This window comes from Artemia franciscana, unplaced genomic scaffold (assembly GCF_032884065.1).
Source record: "Artemia franciscana unplaced genomic scaffold, ASM3288406v1 PGA_scaffold_1180, whole genome shotgun sequence".
In the NCBI taxonomy this organism is placed as follows: domain Eukaryota; kingdom Metazoa; phylum Arthropoda; class Branchiopoda; order Anostraca; family Artemiidae; genus Artemia; species Artemia franciscana.
The window spans coordinates 179,256-203,839 of NW_027062618.1; the positions used below are offsets into that span (position 1 = coordinate 179,256).

At 36.7% G+C, this 24,584-nt stretch overlaps 1 protein-coding gene across 2 annotated transcripts in view; it reads right to left on the reverse strand.

The window, feature by feature from the left end:
* The window catches only part of LOC136041236 (DDB1- and CUL4-associated factor 11-like), a 76,008-nt gene that overhangs the window by 20,310 nt on the left and 31,114 nt on the right, over positions 1–24,584 (reverse strand). For both annotated transcript variants that reach the window (XM_065725828.1, XM_065725829.1), the window contains 4 exons: positions 22,225–22,378; positions 10,365–10,511; positions 7,831–8,012; positions 2,841–2,933 (listed from right to left, as the gene is read on the reverse strand). In XM_065725828.1, coding sequence (XP_065581900.1) covers positions 2,841–2,933; positions 7,831–8,012; positions 10,365–10,511; positions 22,225–22,378 — 576 coding nt within the window. The remainder of the gene's footprint in view (positions 1–2,840; positions 2,934–7,830; positions 8,013–10,364; positions 10,512–22,224; positions 22,379–24,584) is intronic.

Consider the following 24,584-nt stretch of genomic DNA (forward strand, 5'->3'; position numbering starts at 1 on the left):
TTCAGCTTTTAGGTCATTAGAAATTCTCGTCAAGTCAGACTGTTTCTCAAGTCAAGTCAGATTCAAAAACGTTCAGAAATTAAATAAAAAAAAAACAAGTTTGTTTAACTGAAAGTAAGGAGCGACATTAAAACTTAAAACGCACAGAAATTACTTCGTATATGAAAGAGGCTGCTTCCTCATCAACGCCCCGCTCTTTACGCTAAAGTTTTTTACTGTTTTAAAAAGAAGAATTGAGAGAAAGAGTCAAACTTTAGCGTAAAGAGCGGGGCGTTGATGAGGAAGCAGCCTCTTTCATATACGAAGTAATTTCTGTGCGTTTTAAGTTTTGATGTCACTCCTTACTTTCAGTTGAAAAAACTAGTTTTTTTGTATTTAATTTCTGAACGTTTTTGAATCAATGCATGTTTTGATTTTGGCTCTCCGCAGAGGAATAATCAAAACGAAATTTGAATATTTTTTTTTTTTTTTGGGGGGGGGGCTAAATGGCTTTCTCAGAATTTTGATCGAATGATTTTGAGAAAAAAGAGCGGGGGCGAAGCCTAGTTGCCCTCCGATTTTTTGGTTAATTAAAAAGGCAACTAGAACTTTTAATTTTTTACGAATCTTTTTATTGGTAAAAGATTTACGTAGCTTATAAATTAGCTTACGTAAAGAACTTTTGTATTCTCATGTTTTTATTACATATATGAGGGGATTCGCCCCATCGTCAGTACCTCGCTCTTTACACTAAAGCTTAAATTTTATCCCAATTCATTAAGAATGACCCCTGAATCACAAAAGCCGTAGAATAAATAGTTGAAATTACTAAAAATACTTTAGCGTAAAGAGCTAGGTATCATAAGGAGGTGAGCCCCTTATATGGGAAATAATTTCTGTTTGTTTTAAGTTTTATTGCTGTTCCTTACTTCCAGCTGAAAAAGCTTTTTCACATTTTTTTTTTTTTTTTTTTTAAATAATGCTAGTAAATCCTGCTCTCCCTTCATGGAAGTTTTCTTTTCCCATGACAAATTCTCGATGGAAAGTTCCCCCAGCATATCCCCCTCTTCTCAACCCCTCCCCCAACCAAAAAAATCCTCCTGAAAACGCCTGTATACTTCCCAATAACCATTACTATATGTAAGCACAGGTCAAAGTTTGTAACTTGTTGCCCCTCCCACGGGGACTGTGGGGGAGTAAGTCGTCCCCAAAGACATAGTTATAAGGTTTTTCGACTACGCTGAATAAAATGGCTATCTCAGAATTTTGATCCGTTGACTTTGGGAAAATAATTAGCGTGGGAGGGGGCCTAGGTGCCCTCCAATTTTTTTGGTCACTTAAAAAGGGCACTAGAACTTTTCATTTCCGTTAGAATGAGCCCTCTTGCAACATTCTAGGACAACTGGGTCGATACGATCACCCCTGGAAAAAAAAAAAAACAACAAAAAAACAAATAAACACGCATCCGTGATCTGCCTTCTGGCAAAAAATGCAAAATTCCACATTTTTGTAGAAAGGAGCTTGAAACTTCTACAATAGGGTTCTCTGATACGCTGAATCTGATGGTGTGATTTTCGTTAAGATTCTATAACTTTTAGGGGGTGTTTCCCCCTATTTTCTAAAATAACGCAAATTTTCTCAGGCTCGTAACTTTTGATGGGTAAGACTAAACTTGATGAAACTTATATATTTAAAACCAGCATTAAAATGCGATTCTTTTGATATAGCTATTGGTATCAAAATTCCATTTTTTAGAGTTTTGGTTACTATTGAGCCGGGTCGCTCCTTACTACAGTTCGTTACCACGAACTGTTTGATTGAATCTCTCAGTCCAAGTCTCCGCAGTTAATATATCACTAAATTCTGAGGGAATTAATAATATTCTAGCAAAAATGTCAGTAGCAAGTAAATAAAATAATCCGATTGTCAATATCTATGGGAAAATAATACAGATTGAACCTTACTTTATTAAAAGGTGAATATCCAAAAACAAGGTCTTCCTTAAAAAAGCTTATTTTGGGGGAAAAGTTTTTTATTTTAAATTAACTCTTTAATAACGACTCCAGAAACACAGGGTTCCTTTAATCAGAATAATAAGAAGCTTTCTTAAAAGTAATACGAAATTTTAGCGTGAAGAGCAAGATGTTCAGGAGGGGGCAACCTCCCTCATTTACATAATATTTTTTTCTTACTTTTTTAAGTTTTGATGTTGCTCTTTACTTTTAGTTTATTTAATCCCTAAAAGGGCCTAATAAATGTATTTACGTAATTCTTTGCCTTTCTTCTGGAAAATTATTTAAAAAAGAGGATCTACTAACTTTCAAAAAATTTTAGGTTGGATTTAAATAATTAAGAACTTTTGATCGCCATATTGATATACTATTTTTGAGAATTTTTGATCAACTTCTAAATTTTTACTTCTACTAATTTCAACTTCTAAATAATTTTTGTTCGTTTTAAGTTTTGATGTTGCTTTTTACTTTTAGTTGAAAAAACATGTTTTTCCTTTTTATTTAATCCCTAAAAGGGCCTAATAAATGCATTTACGTAATTCTTTGCTATTTTTTTTTTTAGCTTTTGTTCTGGAAAACTATTTAAAAAAGAGGATCTACTAATTTTCAAAAAAATTTCAGGTTGGATTTAAATAATTTAGAAATTTCGATATAATTTTGAGAACGACACCATATTGATAAACTTTTTTTGAGAATTTTCGATCAACTTCTAAATTGAGCTTGTTGCGATTATTTACAATTCTAAAGCATAACATTGTCATGTTAGTACGGCTAACAACTTCTCATTTCTATCAAAATTTCTCTTTTAATAATCTCCCATACGCTGTACATAAGACTTTGACCAATTACCTTGCAGAGTCCATCGTCACTACCACTGAAAAATATTTCAGACTTGTCATCAGCAAATGCTATGGAATTAATGTCGTCAAAGTGACCATGAATCTAAAAAAAGAGTAAAAATTATCACAATACTTAAGGTTTACAATGTTACACTTAGTAAGACATATACCGTATTGTGCTTAAAGACCGTATGCCAAACTAGCGTAATTTTCAAAAGTTGAAACAAGGTTGCTACAATTTTTACAAGTAAGTTTTAATTTTTATTCATTTTTTTAAATCTTCTGAAACAAAGCGTGTTTCTATATGACGTTCTTTAATGTCAAACAACAACCAATGTCAAAGTCCATTTAATCTTTCAGCTGGAAGCTCTGGCAATAATTTATTCTTATCCTGTCCAGTTTCCTTTACCTTATATGAAGTAAATAGTCTCAAATAAAGTCCGGTAGTCTTAGACGTTCTGAAACAAAATTTTAGACCTGGCTTGCCCAGACTCTCTCACATTCAATGATGAAAATAGTCTCTTGTAGTCTCTTATGAAGTCTTGTAGTCTTTCCCATAGGACAGTGGTATACAAACTTAATCTTACAACGTACCTTTAAAACGTTTGATGATAGGGTGACTCCCTTCCATTTTATAAAATAGAGATAGAAAATAACATATTATAAAATATAAAATGTATAGAAAGAACAAAATAATATAGGTACGAAAATTTTTACGAAATTTAAAAAGACAAACTATTACAAACAAAGGAAAAGAATAATAATTTTATATTACTGTCTTTTAACGAGATGGATGTGCTTGCCTATAATTAGCAAATAGTTTGTCAAACCTCAGTGTCACTGATAAGACGACTGCGCGAAGCTCCTTTTCTATAACCAAAGAAACACTATAATTGTTTTTCGATTAGCTAATGCAGAAAATCCTATTCAAACAGTCTGCAGTAACAAACTGTAAGTAAGGAGTGACTCACTTCAATAGTAACCAAAACTGTAAAAAACGGAACGATAACATTAGAAACATCTAAAAACTGGCGTTTTATGCTGGTTTATGCTGTTTTATGTATATGCTGTTATATGCTGAACATATAAGATTCATTAAGTGTAGTGTTACCAATCAAAAGTTACAAGCCTGAGAAAATTTTCCTGGATTTCAAAAAAGGGGGAAATACCCCCAAAAACTCAAGTTATCCTAAAAAAACCACACCATCGGATCCAAATATATATAACCCTATAGTAGACGTTTTAAGCTTGCATCTGCAAAACTGCGAATTTTTTTTTTGCCAGAACAAAGATAGCAGATGCGTGTTTGTTTGTTTTCCCCACTGATGGTCGTACTGAACCAATGGTCATAGAATATCGGGAAAGAACTCATTCATACAGAGAAAAAAATTCCAACGCCCTTTATAAGTGACCAAAAAGATTGAAGGGCACCTAGCCGTCTCCCACTCCCCTTTTTCCCAAAGTTGTCCGATTATAACTTTGAGATAGCAATTTTGTTCAGCAGATTTAAAAGGTCCGATAACTATTCTTTTGGACATAAAATGTCTCCACACAGCCCTTGATGAAAGGGCTGCAAGTTATGGAATTCGCCCATTGCTTATATATTGCATTTGTTATTGGAAAGTATAGAGACATTTTTAGGGGAAGTGGGTATACTTGGGGGAGGGAATTTTCCACGCGAAGGATTTTCCGGGGGGTGAACTTTGCAGGGGAATTTTGTCAGAATTTATATGCTTAATTCTTTTTATTGGTCCTAATTTCTATTTGCCAACTCAATTTTACATGTGGAGATGTTCCAGGGGAACTGTCCGGGAGAAATTTTTCGGCGGAAGAAACTTTCCACTGGAGGACGGGGGGATTTCTGGGAAAATTTCAACGGAGAGGAGATTTCTAGCGTTATTTGAAAAATGATCAGCAATATAGTGTTTTTTTCAAATGAAAGTGTGCTAACGCGAATTTTTCAATCAAAATGGTCCTTAATAAATTTTTCGAGGGAAAATTTTCGGCGAGGATGGAATTGTCCGGGGGAAGATTCCCTACTGGGGGGGGGGGGGATTTTTGCGAAAGCTTTATTTGACAAAATACTATATTCTCTCTTAATATGTAGCCAAAATTGAATTAGAGATGCTTCCTGAACTTCCGTTTTAGAGAATTATTAAAAAAAAAAACAAGTTTTTTAAATGAAAGTAAGGAGCGACATTAAAATTTAAAACGAACAGAAATTACTCCGTATATGAAAGGGGCTTTTCCTTCTCAACGCCCCGCTTTTTACGCTAAAGTTTGACTCTTTCTCTTAACTCTACATTTTAAAACAGTAAAAAACTTAGAGCTGGCACAACCTTTTCAAAATTGTATAGAAATAATTCATTTCACTTGTTGATAGACAGTCTAGAGAACTAAGGTAGATAGGCATAGATTAAGGGTAATTCAAATTCTCGGCACCTGGGGAGCCCCGAACAGAAAAAAAAGCAGTACAAGGACTGCTCTGTGGAGCACGCAGTATGACTAGAGAATATCGAATGTTTACATTTTAGTTAATGCTAGAAGGCCAGTTTTGCCTCCTAACATTGACTTTGTACTCTTTGTACGAAGCCAAACTCAATTTCTCTGCAATATCTCAATTACCTTAAAAATTTCAATGGATGAGGCTGTGCAAAAAATATGTCTTCAGTTATAATATTCTCTTTAACACATAGAGGACATCCAATTAAGTAAGCAGTTTTAAGGCGAGTTTCGAAAGGCGTATCTGAGAAACAAATTAATCGCAAAGATCGTCTCTAACGATTGTGTTGAACGGAGTATCATCCATAAATCTTGCTAGTTTTACTTTGAGATGGCAAACTTAGCTTTTTTTTAGCCTGGGCCTCTGAATCCCGTCATTCACGAAAGGGTTAATATATTTCACGTGACTGCGTAGTTTTAATTTTATCCAATTTTTTATGTCAATGCTGACTAATATTCCAGCCTCCCCCTTAGACTGATCCGTACCTTGCTAGGGAGGTGCGCCTCTAAGTTTTGAGAACGCTGCACTAGAATGTTCTGGAACATACGAGTCGAACCTATTTTTTCGGGGGAGAGGAGAGAGGGGGTAACCCTCCACCCTGATTCAAGCCTTGAGTGTATGGAATATATATTTTTGAAACAAGTTATAGGTTTTCTTTTAGGTTTCACCCCTTCAAAACAATATAAAACCACAGTGCCTTTGGAGGTTGTATTGGAGCCTTAAACACGGGCATGGTAGTAGCGACATATCATGATAATAGCGAGGTATTATATAGTAGCCTTTCGCCCACAGATTATGATATTCTTTGTCCTCATCTTATCCAATCTCCCCTACCTTCCAGGAAGTAAATCTGTACCTCTCTTTGAATCCGGCCAGTAAATAGAATTCCAAAAAAGAATCTCTTTCGCTTTTGAGTTGACTTCAGATTGATTTGCGGTATGCGGCCATTTGCTCCGGACACGATATGTAAACGATCCAGGTATTCAAGCAATCTGCACTTTAGGGAAGCCATAGTTCATTACAAAGCAAAGAATAATTTTTATTTTTAGTAGACTAACTACATAACTATCTTCTCCCCTTAGGCCTGAAAACACATTCCAAGAAATCGCAGTAGGGTTATAATGAAATAAAAGGTTGAGATGGCTAGGCCACGTTCTACGGATTAAGGATGACAGATTACCGAAGATTGTCCTTTTTGGCCAACCGTCTGGGGCTAAAAGAAAAGCAGGTCGTCCTTGTCTGGGTTGGGAGGATGTGATAAATAAAGATTTAAAGGAAATTGGAACTTCCTGGGAGGGTGTCAAGAGGGAGGCTTTAAATAGATTAGGTTCGAGGAGGAGCGTCCGTAACTCTGTTGGCCTCAGACGGCTTGGTGCTGCAGTGAGTTATTAGTAGTAGTAGTTAGGATAGTTGCTTTTACGGCGTCAATATCATTTGTAGGGTAGCTATGCAGTATCTGCTGCCTGTATGTTCAGATTCGTTCTTATAAATATGCTTCCTTTTTTTCTTTTATCCTCTCACTATGTGTACAAAATATCTAAGAATGCAGTAAAACTTAGTAAAAAATTACATACTAGAATTTATCTGGAATTTTTTTTAGGAGAAAATGCGTGATCGCAATTTTCCTCGGTTATGGCTTTGACGTCTCTAGCTCAGGGACACCATTTAATTTTTCCTGGATAGAACGAAGCTTTTCTAAGAGGGAGAGAGCTGCAACATAATACTTGAAGAAAATTGAATTGTTCCCCCCTTTGAAGGAAAAACTTTCAGTTTTTTTCATCAAATGTCTTATTCAAATGTACTATAAGAAGTTTATTTCTTCACCAAAAAGGAGGAGGCAGAGTTGCCATGAGCTCTTCTTCTCGCTCGAGTTCAGTACCGCCAGTTTAGATCTTAAGTCAGGCGGCACACCTTTTATCTACTTTTTTTTAACTATAGAGGAGTAGTGACATGTTTTCCAAGGTCATTGGTTAGTATTCAAGGTAAGTATTCTGAGGACTTTGATTCCTTACAAGCGAGCTAAAGAGACCCAAAAATAGGGAGTTCTATCCATGTTTTTTTTTTCGTCGAAATTTTGTCTAACACACAGTAATACAACAGGTTTTTATTACTATAGGGTATAGGGCAACAACCTCTGAAATAGTTACATATGTGGTTTTAATTTGGTCAAATTAAAATACCATTCACTTACCCGAGTATTAAAGTAGGTTTTGTAGCACTGATTCAGACACGTAGCTAAGTAGGTGGACTCCACACCTGACCCCTCCAAATTCACACGATTTTACCCAGACCTTGCAATAAATTGACCGTTATTAATCTAATCTTCTTTTGGGTAATAGCGAAAAGTAAATTTTTAGAATGAACACCAAATGAAAGAACTATTTTTTTTTAGTTCAAGTGTAACCAACCTTTTTTCCGTTCAAAATCCGTGGCCAGAATCTGAATCCTTATTAAAAAAATTTACTGATGAACAATTCTAAGCAATGCATTGACATACCTGCATCTTTCTTTGATTGGCTTCAAGATCATATATATACATCTTCCCATCTGTGGCCCCGCACAAAATTTCACTTCCATCGCTTGAGTATGATAATGAAAAGACACAAAACCGCCTATCAACAGGGTTTAAGGGTAATGCTTCCTGGCGACCAGATTCATCCCATAAATTAACAACATGTACTGAAAAACGAATAAACTTGTTTGGACAACCAGTTCATTTATATTCTCCGTATAAAAGAAAAGGAGAGAAAGAAAGAGCGACAGAGAGAGAGAGAAAGAGCGAGAGAAAGAGAAAGAGACAGAGAGAGAGAGAGAGAGAGAGAGAGAGAGAGAGAGAGAGAGAGAGAGAGAGAGAGAGAGAGAGAGAGAGAGAGAGAGAGAGAGAGAGAGAGAGAGAGAGAGAGAGAGAGAGACTCTCCAAGTTTTGCTGCTTCTTGTTGGTGTCTTGTTCGTTGGGCTACGGTCCTTGTTGGTTTTCGCACAAATTATTGTTGATTATTATATACAAATTATAACTTAGCAATAAAATATACAATTAGCAATTAAATATACAAATTATAACTTAGCAGAAGTTGACATTAAAAAGATGCAAAGAAGAATTGAAGCTAAGTTTTTGCCGAGTGAGGCCAAATAGATTAAGCAAAATATATGCCTACTTAGGAGTTAAGTGAAGAAAACGTTTTGTACTAAATATAGCCAAATTGAGCCGAACTATTGTATAAAGTGCAGAACTTTCATAGTCTTAAAACCTTGAATCTGATGCTTGACAGAAGATAAACCAAAAACGTCACTATCTGAGCTCCAACTGGCATGTTGGATTCCAAGAAAGCTCGTCTCATTTTTCTAGAGAATACAAACAAAAATACTTTGAATATCTATCTGAGGCAACGTTCTAGCATTGCCACAAACATTGGATCTGGCAATTAGACTGGAGGGCAACCCCTACCTTACCCTGTTTTACTATCCTCCCTAACCCTTAAGCACGTCAGTGAGCGGGAATAAAAACACATTATTCCGTTCTCAGTCTCATGTGTTTAAATAAAGCCCAGATAGTAATTTCGATCTTTTTTTTTGCGTCCTATGTTAACACAAAAAAGTTTTGAATTACAATCAAGTTGTCAACAATCCATGGCTAATTGGAGAAAAAGCCGAGACAGACAGTGAGAGGGAGAGGTACAGATGGCATAAGCTCTTTTCGGGGTTGTATAAAAAAAACTTCAGGATTATTTTTTTTCTAGGAATGTATAAAAACTTTGATACAGTCATTTTGTTTAAAACAGTCGAAAGATCCAACAATCCAAAGAGACACTTGTTCCAATATCTGATTTATGATGGAAAATGTAGAGTTGGTCAAGTACAGTTCCGAAACGTGGGCGCTTAGGAAGACGAATGAAAATTTGCTAGGTGTTTCCCAGAGAAACTGTCTATGGATTGTTTTGGGTATCCTTTTGACAGCCCGTATTTAAAACATTGACTTGTATAAAAATTGGGTCCATCCCGCCTTTTATAGCTATTTTCATAAAAGGAGAGAAAGTCGGTATGAGTAGAACATGTTTTGAGGGAAAAGGAAACAAACTCAGGGTAGAATTATACAAAAACAAACATTTATATAAAATTACAGATTCTCTAAATAAAGATTGGTTAAATTAATGATTCAAAATTTACGAATAATTGATGTCAACTGTACTTCTAAGGAACTTGGATATCTCTTAAGAAAACTTCAGCTTATAGCGTCGTACCGTACTGAAAGCATTAGTGTTTCTATAATTATGTTTTATGAGCTAGTTCTTTTAGTGAGTATTTAACGAGTGGTCGTGTTATCCATCCATTTTAGCATTCGTTGAAACCCTTCTTTTGGACATCTTTTTCTAGGATGTACTTTCAAACAGAATATAGATTTAATCCACATTACAAACATTTTTTCACCGGTATGACTGCTAGATAGTTTTTCCTCTGTATCTACAGTTACAAATAAATCTTAGATGGTACTAAAAAGCGCTTTATTTTTTTTTCATATTAATCGTAGTCAAACACCAAAGTCACTTTAAAGTCGGATAAAAAAAAAACACCATGATCTGCCAATGATTCGTGTCATTGGACAGTTTTAGTGTCATACTTGTGCTACAGAAGCACACAAACTGAAATTGCGAAAATTTTCTTACCAACGTTAATTTGTTATCATGTATTTTCTACTAGAACCATGTCTTTGTATCTTTGGTCAGATTTGGCAATCAGATAGGGAAATAGATGGCATACTGTATATAAAATAGATGGCACTCAAATAGCAAGCTATTCAAAGCCTCATCTCTTTTTGAATAAGAATCTGCCTTAAAATCTTCATCCCCATTGGTTGTTATAGTGTGAACACTACGAATCTTTTATACATAAATTTTACATGCAAAATACCTATCTTACCAGTGAGTCAGAGCTTACCTCGAGATGAGACTGACGATTTTGCGAGTAGTTTAATTACAAGAAAAGTTTTGCTTCATTTCCAATTTTTGTAATATTAATTAAGGAAAACTAACTTACTATTTTCGGACCAACTTGAGTAGATAACTTGTCTGCCATCTGGAGAAAACGCTGTATCTACAATACTCCAGCCAACGTCTAGAGCTCGAACTACTTTCATTAACTTCAAGTCATCACATTTTGAATTATACAGCCTTATATTTCTATCTAAAATGTTCATAAATACAGTTAATTGGTGCTCAGACATCCTGAATTAAAATAAAACTTTAAAGGCTATTTTCTTCAGCTATTGCTACCATTATTATTACAATTGATCACAGCAAAAAACCACCTAAGACCTATATAGCTCTGTATCTTCCTCCTCCGCCCTAATATGGTCAAAACTTCACTCTTTATGCCTCAAGTACGAATTTTCTTTAAATACTTTCTTATGACCTCTTCGTATCCCATTCAGAGATTGCTTGCGTTTTGTTTGGCCTCACATAGACAGGCAGTAAGGAAAATCGTTTACATTCTATCATCTGTAACCCACTACCCAGCAATCTCCATCTTCCTTCTGTTCTAGTCCTAGAAAGTGGAACCAACTGCATTTCTCACACAGTTTGTTGTTTCTTAAGCGTAGCGCAATAGCAATGTTTCCTATTCCTTATACCAACTCTTTAAATTAAAATTCCCAACCTTTAATCTAAATACTCAAAAACAGTGGATATTATAAGTCAATTTGAGACTCTTTCTATTTATCACGCTTCTTATATATTACGTGGATATCAAAACAGAATGATATAGAAAACAGAATGGATATAGAAAACAGAATTCGTTATTTATATAGAAAAGCAGTAAGATCCTTATTCTTAATTGTTCCAAGTACAGATAGCACCTACCGACAAGTCTAATGTGTGTTTGTGTGGATGGGGAAGGAGGTCCCATTTTATAACCTAATTATTAGTAGCAATTATTGGTCATTTGCTTTTATCTTCATCTAGAAATGGGGAGAAAAACAAATTGAACCTTCTTTTTATGATCGTAACAGATCACTTCATACATATATAGGTTCACAAAAATACAACAAAGCACAAAGAATATTAAAACAAACAAACATAATTTGAATACCAATATATTTAAACTTGTACAAAATTGAAAATCAAGACAATGTTTTCTATTCTCGAAAATACGAAATTTTGAAATTAAAGTTTAACCTTACTGTTTCAGTTATAGACACGGAAATATTTAAAGATGACACCGCAAAGAGGGGAGGGATTTTATTTGATCCCAGATAAGACTGGCTTTTATATGAATGGAAAACAGATACATTTACCCTGGACACACCATGAGTAGGTAAAACGTACAATGCTTCCCCCTTACTAAGCTTATACCTTTAGCGCCATCTATTTGGTCACAAATGGAAGCTATAGATGGTTGCAGAGTCGCCATGTTTATCCCTCATAATACGAAAAACTACCAAAATAAAATCAGGTCGATCTCCAACATTCAAACGATAACTTTAAAACAGAGATTCGAAACCTTTGAGTTCTATCGGCCGTTTTAAGAAAATTCTGACGTAGATTTAAGTTTAAGACACAAACAGCACTGATAAGGGACAAACAGATAAAGAGCTCCGTGGGTATTTTTGTAATGTGTTTTTGTTAAATATAGAACCATAGGATTTCAGAGTTTAATTTCAGTGAAATCTATAAAGGAAAGACATATTCATAAAGACATAAAAGGAGTTAAATCTGAAGGGATCAAAGGTTAAGCTAAGCTCGTATACTTTCATGGCAGTGATGATGGTTGTAGGCATTGAGAACCAACCTTCCATCCTTAGGCTGCAGAGGGAATCTGTCAACGCACAGCAAAGTTATGGAAGGGTGTAAAAACCACTGAGCTTCCCGTCGAGCAAGGTGGTGAGCTGACAAGCTCCGGATGACCCACAAGACTGGGAGCTTGCGACCAACCCTATTCCCGAGAAATGCCAATGGATCTAAAACCTAGAAGAAAGGATAAAAAATTGGTAAGGATGTTCCCGGCAATCGGCATGGCCTCGGTTTTTGCGCGGATGTCGAGAAGTAAATACCGCTGGTAAAGTACATCTTGATGAATTATTGTTTTATTACTGATGTCATTTTTAACATAGGCTAATACACCTTTCAACATGACATTCCAACGACAGTGTCACTAACTGACTTATTTGTACTTTTACGCCTGGGCTAGGACACGCACTATGTAGGACCGCCTGGCGACAAGAGCTGGCGGACAGTTGACTTCCAAAGGTTACGGTCTTGGGTTAATCTGTGATCATGTCTACAGAGACCATCGATCAGATTTAGGTCAGACTTAAGAGTTGATCCAAGTTTTAATTTGTCCTCCAAAATGTTTTCTCCAATCCGGCTCTGCTTTGCGACCTAGGCTTTGATTTATGAAAAATTCAGGTGGTCTTCGGCAAACGTGGTCGAAATAGGACAAGCTCCGGCAGCAAACGAGATTTACAGTATTGTGTTTCTGGTCACATTGCTGGCAGATGACCGTGTTTGGAACTCAGTCGCTGAGACGTAGCTCTAGCTTTCTCCAAAGACGTCAGCGTTCAAAAGTACTGGGGCCGTGTGTCCCGGCAGCTTCTGAGAGGCACATCTCAGAGCCATACAGTAAGATAAATCAGACTAGGGCATTGTAAATACGGTTTTTATTCTTCGGTGAATTTCTTTCTTATCCCAAAGCAGCTCAAAGACAGTAGAAGCTGGTGCAGGGCGAGATCAGAATTCTTCACTGCATTTACAATTTACCTCAATATATCATACGAAACACTTGAAGCTAATGGCAACTTCAATTTGTTATTGGTTCAGGTTCATAGACGTAAAGTGTATGTTCGGAGCATTAGACATAGTTCCAGTCTTTTTAAGATTAATCTTGAATCCGACTTGGACTGCAACTTTGGAGACTTTCAGAAGCATAGCCTGGATTTCATCGACAGGTTTGCCAAGAACAGCAACATCATCAGCATAAAAGACGTCAATGGTGCTGAAGACAGGGATAGAGTAGACTCCATCGAAATTTAACTTTTCTTTTTTTCTTTATCGAATCAACAACAAAGTTGAATGTTGCGGGAGAGAGCAAACCTCCCCACCAAAGCCTAAGTCGAATAGCAAGTAGAGTTCTCCTCAGACTTGAAGGCTGGATGGTGTTTGTTCAAATAAGTCAAACGATCTTAAGCAGGACAGCACTTCCTTCCATAAACGTCCCTGGATGACTGAATTGAAGGCCGTATTGATGTCTACGAAGACAGTAATAGGTTTTTTTATGCTTGGTTCTGTGCTCAAAAACCAGTCTCAGGGTAAAGAGTTGGTTAATACAACCCATGCCGGGTCGAAAACCAGATTGGTTAGAGCAAATTCTTTCGTTGCGGACCCAGCGGAATCGGTTAAGGAGGAAAACTGCAAAGAGCTTTCCATCAATACTTATAAGTGAAATTCCTCTATAATTTTTATATTAAGAAAATGATTTCTTAGACCTGTCCATTTACAACTAAATTAAAAATATATAAAAAATGGGTAGAATTTTTAACATTCTACCCATTAACAAACATACCGGACATAAAACAAAAATGAACGGAAAACTCATACTTAAACATAATAGTTCCTTAACTTTTCATTCTGTGAGAGCCCCATATCAGGGGATAGTACGGATGTACAAAATTACACGTATAGCAGACAGCTTGCCTTGTTACTTCATTGTCTGTGCTTTGATGGTCTACCATATTGGAGCTTGTTTAAATGTTTTTTTTTCTTCTCGTTTTTTTTTCTGTATAGCGTTTGTTTTCTTTTCTTCATATTTTGTTTAGGCTAGTTTTTTTTTTTAGCCTTTTTTTTCCGTTGATAAAGGCTTTCCAGATGTGAAGCCAAAATATTTGGACATTTTTTATTATTTTCGTCTTATTCTTTTTTTTATTTTTCCGCTTAGTCACCTTTCTTAAAGACTGAAATTATAACTGAGCCAATAAGAGTAGCTTTGTAGACTTTAGCCGGGATAGAAAGAATTCCTGGCACTTATGATTTCTCAGCTATTAATTGTCTCTTTGATCTCTTGTATTGAATAGTCGACAATGAAGAAATAGAGATACTTGGCTGGAGCACAATGGCACTACTATAACAAGAGCTAAGAGCTCATATGGCGCTTCTGACGAGGTCGGAAGAGCCAAGAGTCAAGAGCTCATAGAGCTCCAGCAAAATTCTAAGAATCAATAGATTGATTTAAAAGGAAAATCAGAGGCTGAATGCAGGTCGAGAATTAAAATGAGAGCTCTGAGACACGAGGTCCTTCTAAATATCAAAATTCATTAAGATCCCATCACCCACTTGTAAGTTCAAAATACCTCATTTTTTTCCTAATTTTTCCTCTCTTTTCAGCCCCCAGACGGTCGAATCGGGGAAAACGACTTTATCAAGTCAATTTGTGCAGGTCCCTGAAACGCCTACCAATTTTCATCGTCCTAGAACGTTCAAAACCACTGAACTCGCCAAAGCACTGGACCCCGCCCCTAACTCCCCCAAAGAGAGCGAATCCAGTCCATTTACGTCAATCACGTATCTACGACATTTGCTTATTCTACCCACCAAGTTTTATCCCGATCTCTCCACTCTAAGTGTTTGCTGAGATTTCTGGTTTCCTCCTCCACCCCCCTCCAATTGTCACAAGATCTGCTAAGGATTTAAAATAAGAGCTCTGAAATGTGGGTTCCTTCTAAATATCACACTTCATTAAGATCCGGTAACCCGTTCTTAAGTTAAAAATACCAAAATTTCTCAAATTTTTCCGAATTAACAACCCCCCGCCTCCCCCAAAGATAGAGGATTCAGTCGGGTTATGTCATTCACGTATAGGACTTTTACTTATTCTTCCCACCAAGTTTCGTCCCGATCTCTCCACTCTAAGCGTTTTCCAAGATTTCCCGTTTCCCCCTCCAACTCCCCCAATATCACCGGATACGGTCGGGATTTGAAATAAGAGCTCTGAGACGCAGGGTACTTCTAAATATAAAATTTCATTAAGATCCGATTTCCCATTCGTAAGTTCAAGAAAACTCAATTTTTTCCATTTTTTCTGACCCTCCAGCCCCTCAGATGTTCGACTTGGGGAAACGACTGTTTTCAAGTCAATTTGTGTAGGTCCCAGACCCGCCTACCGATTTTTATCGTCCTATCACGTCCAGAAGCACCGAAGTGGCCAAAGCACTGGAAATCTCCCCTCCCCCAACTCCCCCAAAGAGAGCGGATCTGTTCCAATTATGTCAATCACGTATCTAGAACTTGTGCTTATTCTTCCCATCAACTTTCATCCCGATCTCTCCACTCTAACCGTTTCAAGATTTCCAGTTTCAAAGATTTCTGTTTCCCCCCCTCCAACCCTTCATGTCCCCGGATCCGATTTAAGATTTTCATTAAGATCCGATCACCCATTCCTAAGATAAAGATACCTCATTTTTCACGTTTTCCAAGATTTCTGGTTTCCCCCTGCAACTCCCCCAATGTCACCAACATAAGCATGTCACCAAACAGCTCACTTGTTTCAGTTTTAGTAAATAGTCAAACTTTAGAGCATAGAGTAAGACATTGAGATTGGCCCAGGGGCAACCCTTCATATATGAAATAATTTCTGTCCGTTTTTTAAATAATGCTGGTAAATCTGGCTCACCATCTATGAAATATATCCCTCCCTTCACGGAAAACTCCTACATAGAAATTTATCAAACGCAAGGTGCACCCCCCTCCCCCTGTCAAATTCCTTCCAGACAGTTCCATTCTCGCTGAGAATCCCCCTCCCTGTAAAATTGCTTACGGACGATACAGCCTGAAAAATTCTCCTTGACATTCTTCTATCTGAATAAGAATTTCATCTCTAATCGGTTTCTCGATCACTCCAGAAATACCCCTTTCGTGGAAACTATTTCCCAGAAAACGAAACACGAAAAAAAACCCCTGGATAATTTCCCCGGAACATCTCCACATGCAAATTTTGGCAAAGAAAATTAAGATAATTAAAAAGAACTCCACAGAGTAATTCTTTTAAATCACCAAGTATAACATAATACCCTGGAATATTCACCCCCCAGAAATTTTCCTCCCCATAGACTTCCGCCGCAAGCACCCCCCCCCCCAAAAAAAAAAGAAGTCTGCATACTTCCCATTAACAAATACTACTCGGGAACAATGGACAAATTTCATAACTTACAGGCCTCTCCACACGGACTCTAGGGAGGTCATTTTACGCCTAGGATAACCTATACGCCTAAGACACGATTATTTAATCTTTCAATTATACTGAACAAAATGGCTATCTCAAAATTTTGATCTGATAATTTTTGGGGAAAATGGGCATGGGAGGGGGCCCAGTTGCCCTCCAATCTTTTTTGGTCACTCAAAAAGGGCACTAGAACTTTAACTTGAGTCGAATGAGCCCTCTCCCGATTCTAGGATACAACGGAATCCTAGGTTAATGGTCCTATTATAGAACCACTGGGTCGATAAGATCACCCCTGCAAAAAAACAAAAAAATAAACATGCATATGTGGTCTTTCTTCAGCCAAAAAAAAAAAAAAAAAAAAAAAAAAAAAAAAAAAAAAAAAAAAAAAAAAAAAAAAAAAAAACAGAATTCAAATTTTTTGCAGCTAAGAGCTAGAAACCTTTACAGTAGGGTTCTCTGAAACGCTGAGTCTAATGGTATAACTTTAATTAAAATTCTATGACTTTCAAGGGATGTTTCCCCCCCTTTTTTTCGAGAATAAGACAAATTTTCATTGGCTCGTAGGCTTTGATGGGTAAGCTTAAACTTAATGCAACTTTCATAATTGAAATCAGGACAAAATCCGATTTTTTTTATATATCTCTTGGTATCAAAATTCCGTTTTTTTAGAGTTTCGGTTAATTTGAGCCGGTTCATTACCACGGACTATTTAATAAAGTTACTTTAAAAATTCGGTCTCAGTGCATTCAGATGAAACGTCAAGGAAAATATAAGAATATAAATTACATATACAAATGAACTAAATATACTCTCATAGAAAGGTTCAATAGTTATGGCTTTGATAGAACGTCAACGAAAAAAAAAAAAAAAAGATCAGGTTATTTAGCTGCCGTGCAATTAAGTACCAGTGCTTCCACTATCCCCAAACTTTCGAGATTTCCCCAAATGAATATCCTAATACTACTACTAATACAAATCCCCGCAGAACGAAGCCACCCGAGCCCAACATAACTGTGCAAGCTCCTCTTCTATCCTAACACATTCAAAGCTTCCCTCTTTACACCCTCCCAATAAAATCCCTGTTTCCTTTAAATCTATTTTTACGAAATCTTTACACCTTATTTGGGGAAGACCTCCTTTTCGTTCGGTCCTAAGTGGATGCTTGAAGGGACTTTCTTTTAGCTATCTGGCATCCTTCATCTGCGAAACATATCCTAGTCATCTTAGCCTTTCTCTTTATGCAGTCCTAGAAAGTGGGATAGAGCCACAATTTCCATGCAACTTAATGCAACAAAATATCCCACAGACAATTCCTGTAGAAAATAGCGAACAAATCCTCCTCCATCTTCTTAAACACCCACATTTCAGAATAATACTTGGCCTCTGTCATCAAATTAGCTTTCAATATTAAAACTATGGATCGAAGACTTATATTAATATTTTTAGTTTTTTAGACTGTGAACGAACACCCTGAGCCTTAGCTATTTTACTTTTAACATCTTTACTGCATTCAACATCTTTCCAAGTAATACTAACAATGCAAGGGAAGCTATCTACTTGATGAATCTTCTTGTTACCACATTTGTAAGTCCCTAAGCCGACTCGCAAAAAAGCAGAAGATTAAAAATAACCTTTTCACCTTCATTTATTCCTAGTCTAAGCAACTTAGTCTTGTTAGCGTTAATTTTCAAGTTTATTCTTACACTCTCAAAACCTCAAAAAAAAAAAAAAAAAATCAGTGTGCTAACTTTTTCATCTAGGACACTCAAATCATCAGTATAATCTAAGCCTAGGAGAGTTTTACCTTCCTACTTGATTTCATGTTCTCCAATAATCTTTGCAGTGTTCCTTAGGACAAAGTTCACCGTAATGATCCACATAAATGGGGTGTTAACATTTTCATCTAGGACACTCAAATGATCAATATAACCTAAGTCTAGGAAAGTTTTACCTTCCCACTTGATTTCATGTTCTCCCATAGTCTTTGCTGTATTCCTTAGGACAAAGTTCATCATTACAATCCATATAAAAGGGGATAAAAACGGAATCTTGCTGAACTTCTGATTCAATACGAAACCAGCAACTCGTAAACCAGCAAATTCCAGACCACTTCTCGTAAATAGCATTAATCACTTCTATACACAAAGAACTGATAACCGATCTTTCTTTCAGGGTAATTCAAGATAATACCAGAAAATACAAGGACAGTAAACTACTACTACTACTATTAACTCACTGCAGCACCAAGCTGTCTGAGGCCAACACAGCTACGCACGCTCTTCCTCCAACCTAATCTATTCAAGGGCTCCCTCTTTACACCCTCCAAGGAAGTTCCCATTCCCTTTAAATCTTTATTTATGACATCCTCCCAACCCAGACGAGGACGACCTGCTTTCCGTGTAGCCCCAGACGATTGGCCAAAAAGGACAATCTTCGACAATCTGTCATCCTTCATCCGCAGAACGTGGCCTAGCCATCTAAACCTTTCTTTCATAATAGCCCTAGAAAGCGGGACTGAACCACATTTATTGTACAACCTACTGTTTGAAATACGGTCAGTCAGCCGTCTGCTGACTTTTCGTCTGCTTTTCGGAGCGCCCATGCTTCAGAGCCATATTTGACCACTGTCATCACTGTAGCTTCCAATAGTCTAATCTTGGTTTGCATACTTATCTTCCTATTCTTCTAAACTTTTTTTAACTGTGAAAAAACACCCTGAGCCTTAGCTATTCTACTTTTAACATCTTTACTGCTCCCACCATCTTTACTAATAATATTACCAAGGTAATGAAGCTGCCAGCCTGATCAATCTCTTCGTTACCCAACGTCACATTTCATTTTCACTTATTCCTAGCCTTAGTGACTTAGTCTTCTTAATATCAATTTTCAAGCCTATTCTAGCACCCTGGATTCGCAAAATCTCTAAAAATTTATTCATGTTGCTCACACTTTCATCTAATATGCTTAAATCATCAGCATAATCTAAGTCCAGGAGCGATTTTCCTCCAAATTTGATTCCGTGGTCTCCAATTGCCTTTCCTGTGCTCCAAATGATCCATATAAAGGGGGATTGAACACAACCCTGCTTAACTCCTGATTTAATACAAAACCAGTTGCTAGACTCATTTCCTACCTTAACCGCAGCAGTATTATTCTCGTACATAGCACAAATCACTTTAATGTATTTTTCTGGTATACCATATAAGGATAAGACCTTTGCTAAAGCTCTTCTGTCAACAGAATCGAAAGCTTGCTCATAATCGATAAAACTGAGGACCAAAGGTGTTTGACAGCGAAGGGACTTACCAATTATTAACCTAAGAGTGAAAACTTGGTCGACACATCCTCTACCTTTTCTAAAACCGCACTATTTTTCCCTTAAAACTTTGTCTACAGCATCTCTCAGTCTAAAAAGTATCATATTACTAAATAATTTGCTATCACCAGAGACTAGACTAATACCTCAACAATTAAGACACTCACTCTTGTCACCTTTCTTATACAGTGGTTTAATTAAGGTTTTCCTAAAATCATTAGGTACTTCTCCTTTTAAAAAAATCCTATTCATAATCTTCAGTAGCTTATTTCTAACCTCAGAGCCACCATATTTGAGAAACTCATTTATCAGACTATCAGCACCTGGAGCCTTATTATTTTTTTATCCTTTCAGTACTGTCGCTAATCCTTCCTCACAAAACAAATCTTCCTTCACATCCAAGGTATCACAAACTTCTTCATTTTCATCTATATTTTTTCTTGCAACTGTATCTCGGTTTAGCACATTCTCAAAATGTTCCGCCCATTAACTTTTTCCTTATCACTAATTGTGGCCCCATTCCTATCTTTAACTGGGACTAATCCGGATGACTACTCTCTTTTAATTTATTAACATGCCAGTTTAATATTTTACTATTATGCCGTCTAGCTGCATCTTCCAGATCCTTAGCGATTTTATCCATGGCCTCAACTTCGCATCTCCTTAGTTCATATTTTAATGCTTTCTCCACTTTCTTTACATTCCTTTTGTTTTCATATGATCTATCACTCAGGTAATTTTTGCACAAGCCCCTTCTACTCTTTATTAAACATAAAGCTTTTTCACTAATATTCCTAGCTGCAGTCTTAGCACTCTTCCCTAAGACACCATCAGCAACTTCACAAATTGTTTTTCTAAAATTATTCCATCCATCTTCCACATTGTCAAATTTTAAACTCTCAAGTTTAGTATTCAACTGTTCCTGGAAGGTTTTTCTCAAATTTTCATCCTGGAGTCTACCAACATCATAACTTTCCGGGAGGTAGTTACCCTTCTGAAATTTCAGCTTTAAATTAACCTTAGACACTAGTAGATGGTGATCTTTACTTTTAAGATCAATAACAGCACTCCTATACACCCTAGTGTCTTGCATTGATCCTGCTAGTCTTCGGTTTACAATAACATAACTAATAAGGTTTGCTGTCTTACCATCACGTGAATACCATGTCAACTTATGGGCCATTTTGTGACCAAACACCGTATTGGTTATAACTAGGTTGTTATACCTACAAAATTACATAAGTCTATAGCCATTAGTATTTTCTTTTCCTAAGCCAAATTTACTTAGGTTTAAGATACCATCTATCCCTATTCCTACCAACCTTGGCGTTAAAATCTCCTTGCAAATACACCATATTTCTACCTGGTACCCTGTCTATTTGCTCCTGTAACTGCAAGTAAAATTCATCTGAGTCAATAGTATCTCCGTCAGTTGGTTCAATATGGGCATATACTACTATAACTGATACCCTGAGCTTTTTAGCCATAAAATGAGCGATTAGTATTCTATTATTAATACCTTCCCAGCCTGAACAAGACTTAGCTTCCTTATTCATCATGAGCCCTACTCCCTGTCTATGTACCCCATCCTTCCTGCCTGAGTAAACAAATTCTATGTCACCTAATTTCATACTTCCTACCCCTGGGATATGAGTTCTGAAACTCCTAATAAATCCAGTTCAAACCGTCTGAATTCGTCAGTCAGAATGTCGATGCGATAGTCATTTTTTAACGTCGTAACATTCCAAGTTCCAATTTTCATGTTCTTTAAATCTTTAAAATTATTTTCGCCTCAGGAAAAGCAATGATCCCGGATACCAGAGCAGGACGGGGACCAGCATATCTTCTCAAGTCTACAAAGAAGTGCTTAAGCCGGCTTAGAACCGGACAGCAAAAAGTCCCTGGGACCTCCAGTATGTTGGAGGCTTTGTGCAATCCTGGGCCCATCCTGGTCACAACATGGTTTTCAGCACTTGGCAATGCTCTTCTATCAACAAGAGTCAAAATCCTGCACAGACAGTCTCAAGTCTATTACCTCCGAGTCATTATATATTCATGCCTACAAATATTATGCTACTACGGGGAGGCAACCCATAGTAGATAAATTAGCTAGGAAGAGGTTTTTCAGCCCGAAAACGCCCATCAAAACAAACCGGGTCCAGAAAAATATCCAATAATCAGAATCCCGTGCGAGTAGCGCTAATCATTTCCAGACCCCTCGGATATTTTCCCTCCATATTTTTGTAAGTCCCAAAGCCGACTCCCAAAAAAGCAGAATATGAAACTGGCAACATTCCTTGTATTCACACAGATTTTGGCAAAAAACAACAACAAAAAAAAAACAAAAAAAACATAAAGACAAAAAGGGAATACCTTGCGAGGCACTTAAGAAGTGGTTGCCATCTGCAGAATACTGACCACAAAAGAGCTTAAAACCATTGACATAATATCGCTCATCACCACTCGGTAAAAATTCATTCTGAATCATCACTTTGTTTCCAAGTGTCAGTCCATGTTTTGGACTTACCTACAAACAGTACAATGAAATAGCCACAATAACTGCACATTTTGATAGAAAAAAGCCACATTATGTGGCTTTTTTAAATTAATTTATTTTCAAAAGTGCAACATTTGTTGTCGTCACTTTTGATGGCGCATGTGTGTAAGCACATCAATACCATATAGGCACATAGTTCCCTTCATCCAGACCTATATCCAAGTAAAAACGAATCGAAATACAACATAGAAGTTAAAGAAATACAACATATCTCATGAGAGGAGGGGAGGGCAAGAAACCTCTACTGAAAAATAGTTCAGCTAGTTTCTAAATATTTTATTTTTATCTTGATCCATGATTCTTGTTCCCCTGATTTATTTTTCTCTCGTTGAAGATGGGGCCCAAGGGGAAACATGCACCAAGACACATCTGAGGGATAGATTTTGACACCCTGACTAAAGGGTTCAAGGACAGAGCTAGAGGATATGAATAGATGTCAGGCCTAAAGCATTACACATGATGATTCTTTCCTAAATATACCAAAATATTTTGGTCAAGATTCGTCAGAATGAGACGTTCACTAAGTTAAGCAATCCCAAAAGATAATTTTAACCTTGACAACGAACCCCCAGAATCAAGTCCGGGAACGCAAAATTTAGAGAATGTAATTAAAAAAGCGCACCAGCTTGTGGGAGGAGATGGCTGTACAATGTTGGCAACGCTGGCCCTTGAACTAAAGATATCCAAGGAATCAATACGCAAGATCTGGCCTTTGATTTGAGGTTTTTAAAGAAGTCCGCTCGTTCGATTTCTGTCTTCTGACTGATTTAAATAAAAAAAACAAGTTTTTTTAACTAAAAGTAAGGAGCGACATTAAAACTTAAAACGACCAGAAATTACTTCGTATATGAAAGAGGCTGCTTCCTCATCAACGCCTCGCTCTTTACGCTAAAGTTTGACTCTTTCTCTCAATTCTTCTTTTTAAAACAGTAAAAAATTTTAGCGTAAAGAGCGGGGCGTTGATGAGGAAGCAGCCTCTTTCATATACGAAGTAATTTCTGGTCGTTTTAAGTTTTAATGTCGCTCCTTACTTTTAGTTAAAAAAACTTATTTAATTTCTGGACGTTTTTGAATCAATGCATGTTTTGATTTTGGCTCTCCGCAGAGGAATAATTAAAACAAAATTTGCATTTTTTTTTTTTTTGGCTAAATGGCTTTCTCATAATTTTGATCGAATGATTTTGAGAAAAAAAGAGCGGGGGAGGAAGCCTAGTTGCCCTCCAATTTTTTGGTTAATTAAAAAGGCAACTAGAATTTTTAATTTTTTACGAATATTTTTATTAGTAAAAGATCTACGTAACTTATAAATTAGCTTACGTAAAGAACTTTTTTTATTCTCATATTTTTATTACATATATGAGGGGGTTCGCCCCCTTGTCAGATCCTCGCTCTTTACACTAAAGCTTAAATTTTGTCCCAATTCATTAAGAATGACCCCAGAATCACAAAAGCCGTAGAATAAATAGTTGAAATTACTAAAAATACTTTAGCATAAAGAGCGAGGTATTAGGAGGAGGTGATCCCCTCAAATGGGTAATAATTTCTGTTTGTTTTAAGTTTTAATGCTGCTCCTTACTTCCAGCTGAAAGAACTTTTTCATATTTATTTTTTCATTGTTTTTTTTTTTAATAATGCTAGTAAATCCTGCGCTCCCTTCATGGAGATTTTCTTCCCCCATGACAAACTATCGATGGAAAGTTCCCCAGAATATCCCCCTCTTCTCAACCCCTCCCCCAACCAAAAAAATCCTCCTGAAAACGCCTGTACACTTCCCAATAACCATTACTATATGTAAGCACTGGTCAAAGTTTGTAACTTGTTGCCCCTCCCACGGGGACTGTGGGGGAGTAAGTCGTCCCCAAAGACATAGTTATAAGGTTTTTCGACTACGCTGAATAAAATGGCTATCTCACAATTTTGATCCATTGACTTTGGTAAAATAATTAGAGTGGGAGGGGGCCTAGGTGCCCTCCAATTTTTTTGGTCACTTAAAAAGGGCACTAGAACTTTTCATTTCCGTTAGAATGAGCCCTCTTGCAACATTCTAGGACAACTGGGTCGATACGATCACCCCTGGGAAAAAAAAAACAAAAACAAAAAAACAAATAAACACGCATCCGTGATCTGCCTTCTGGCAAAAAATACAAAATTCCACATTTTTGTAGATAGGAGCTTG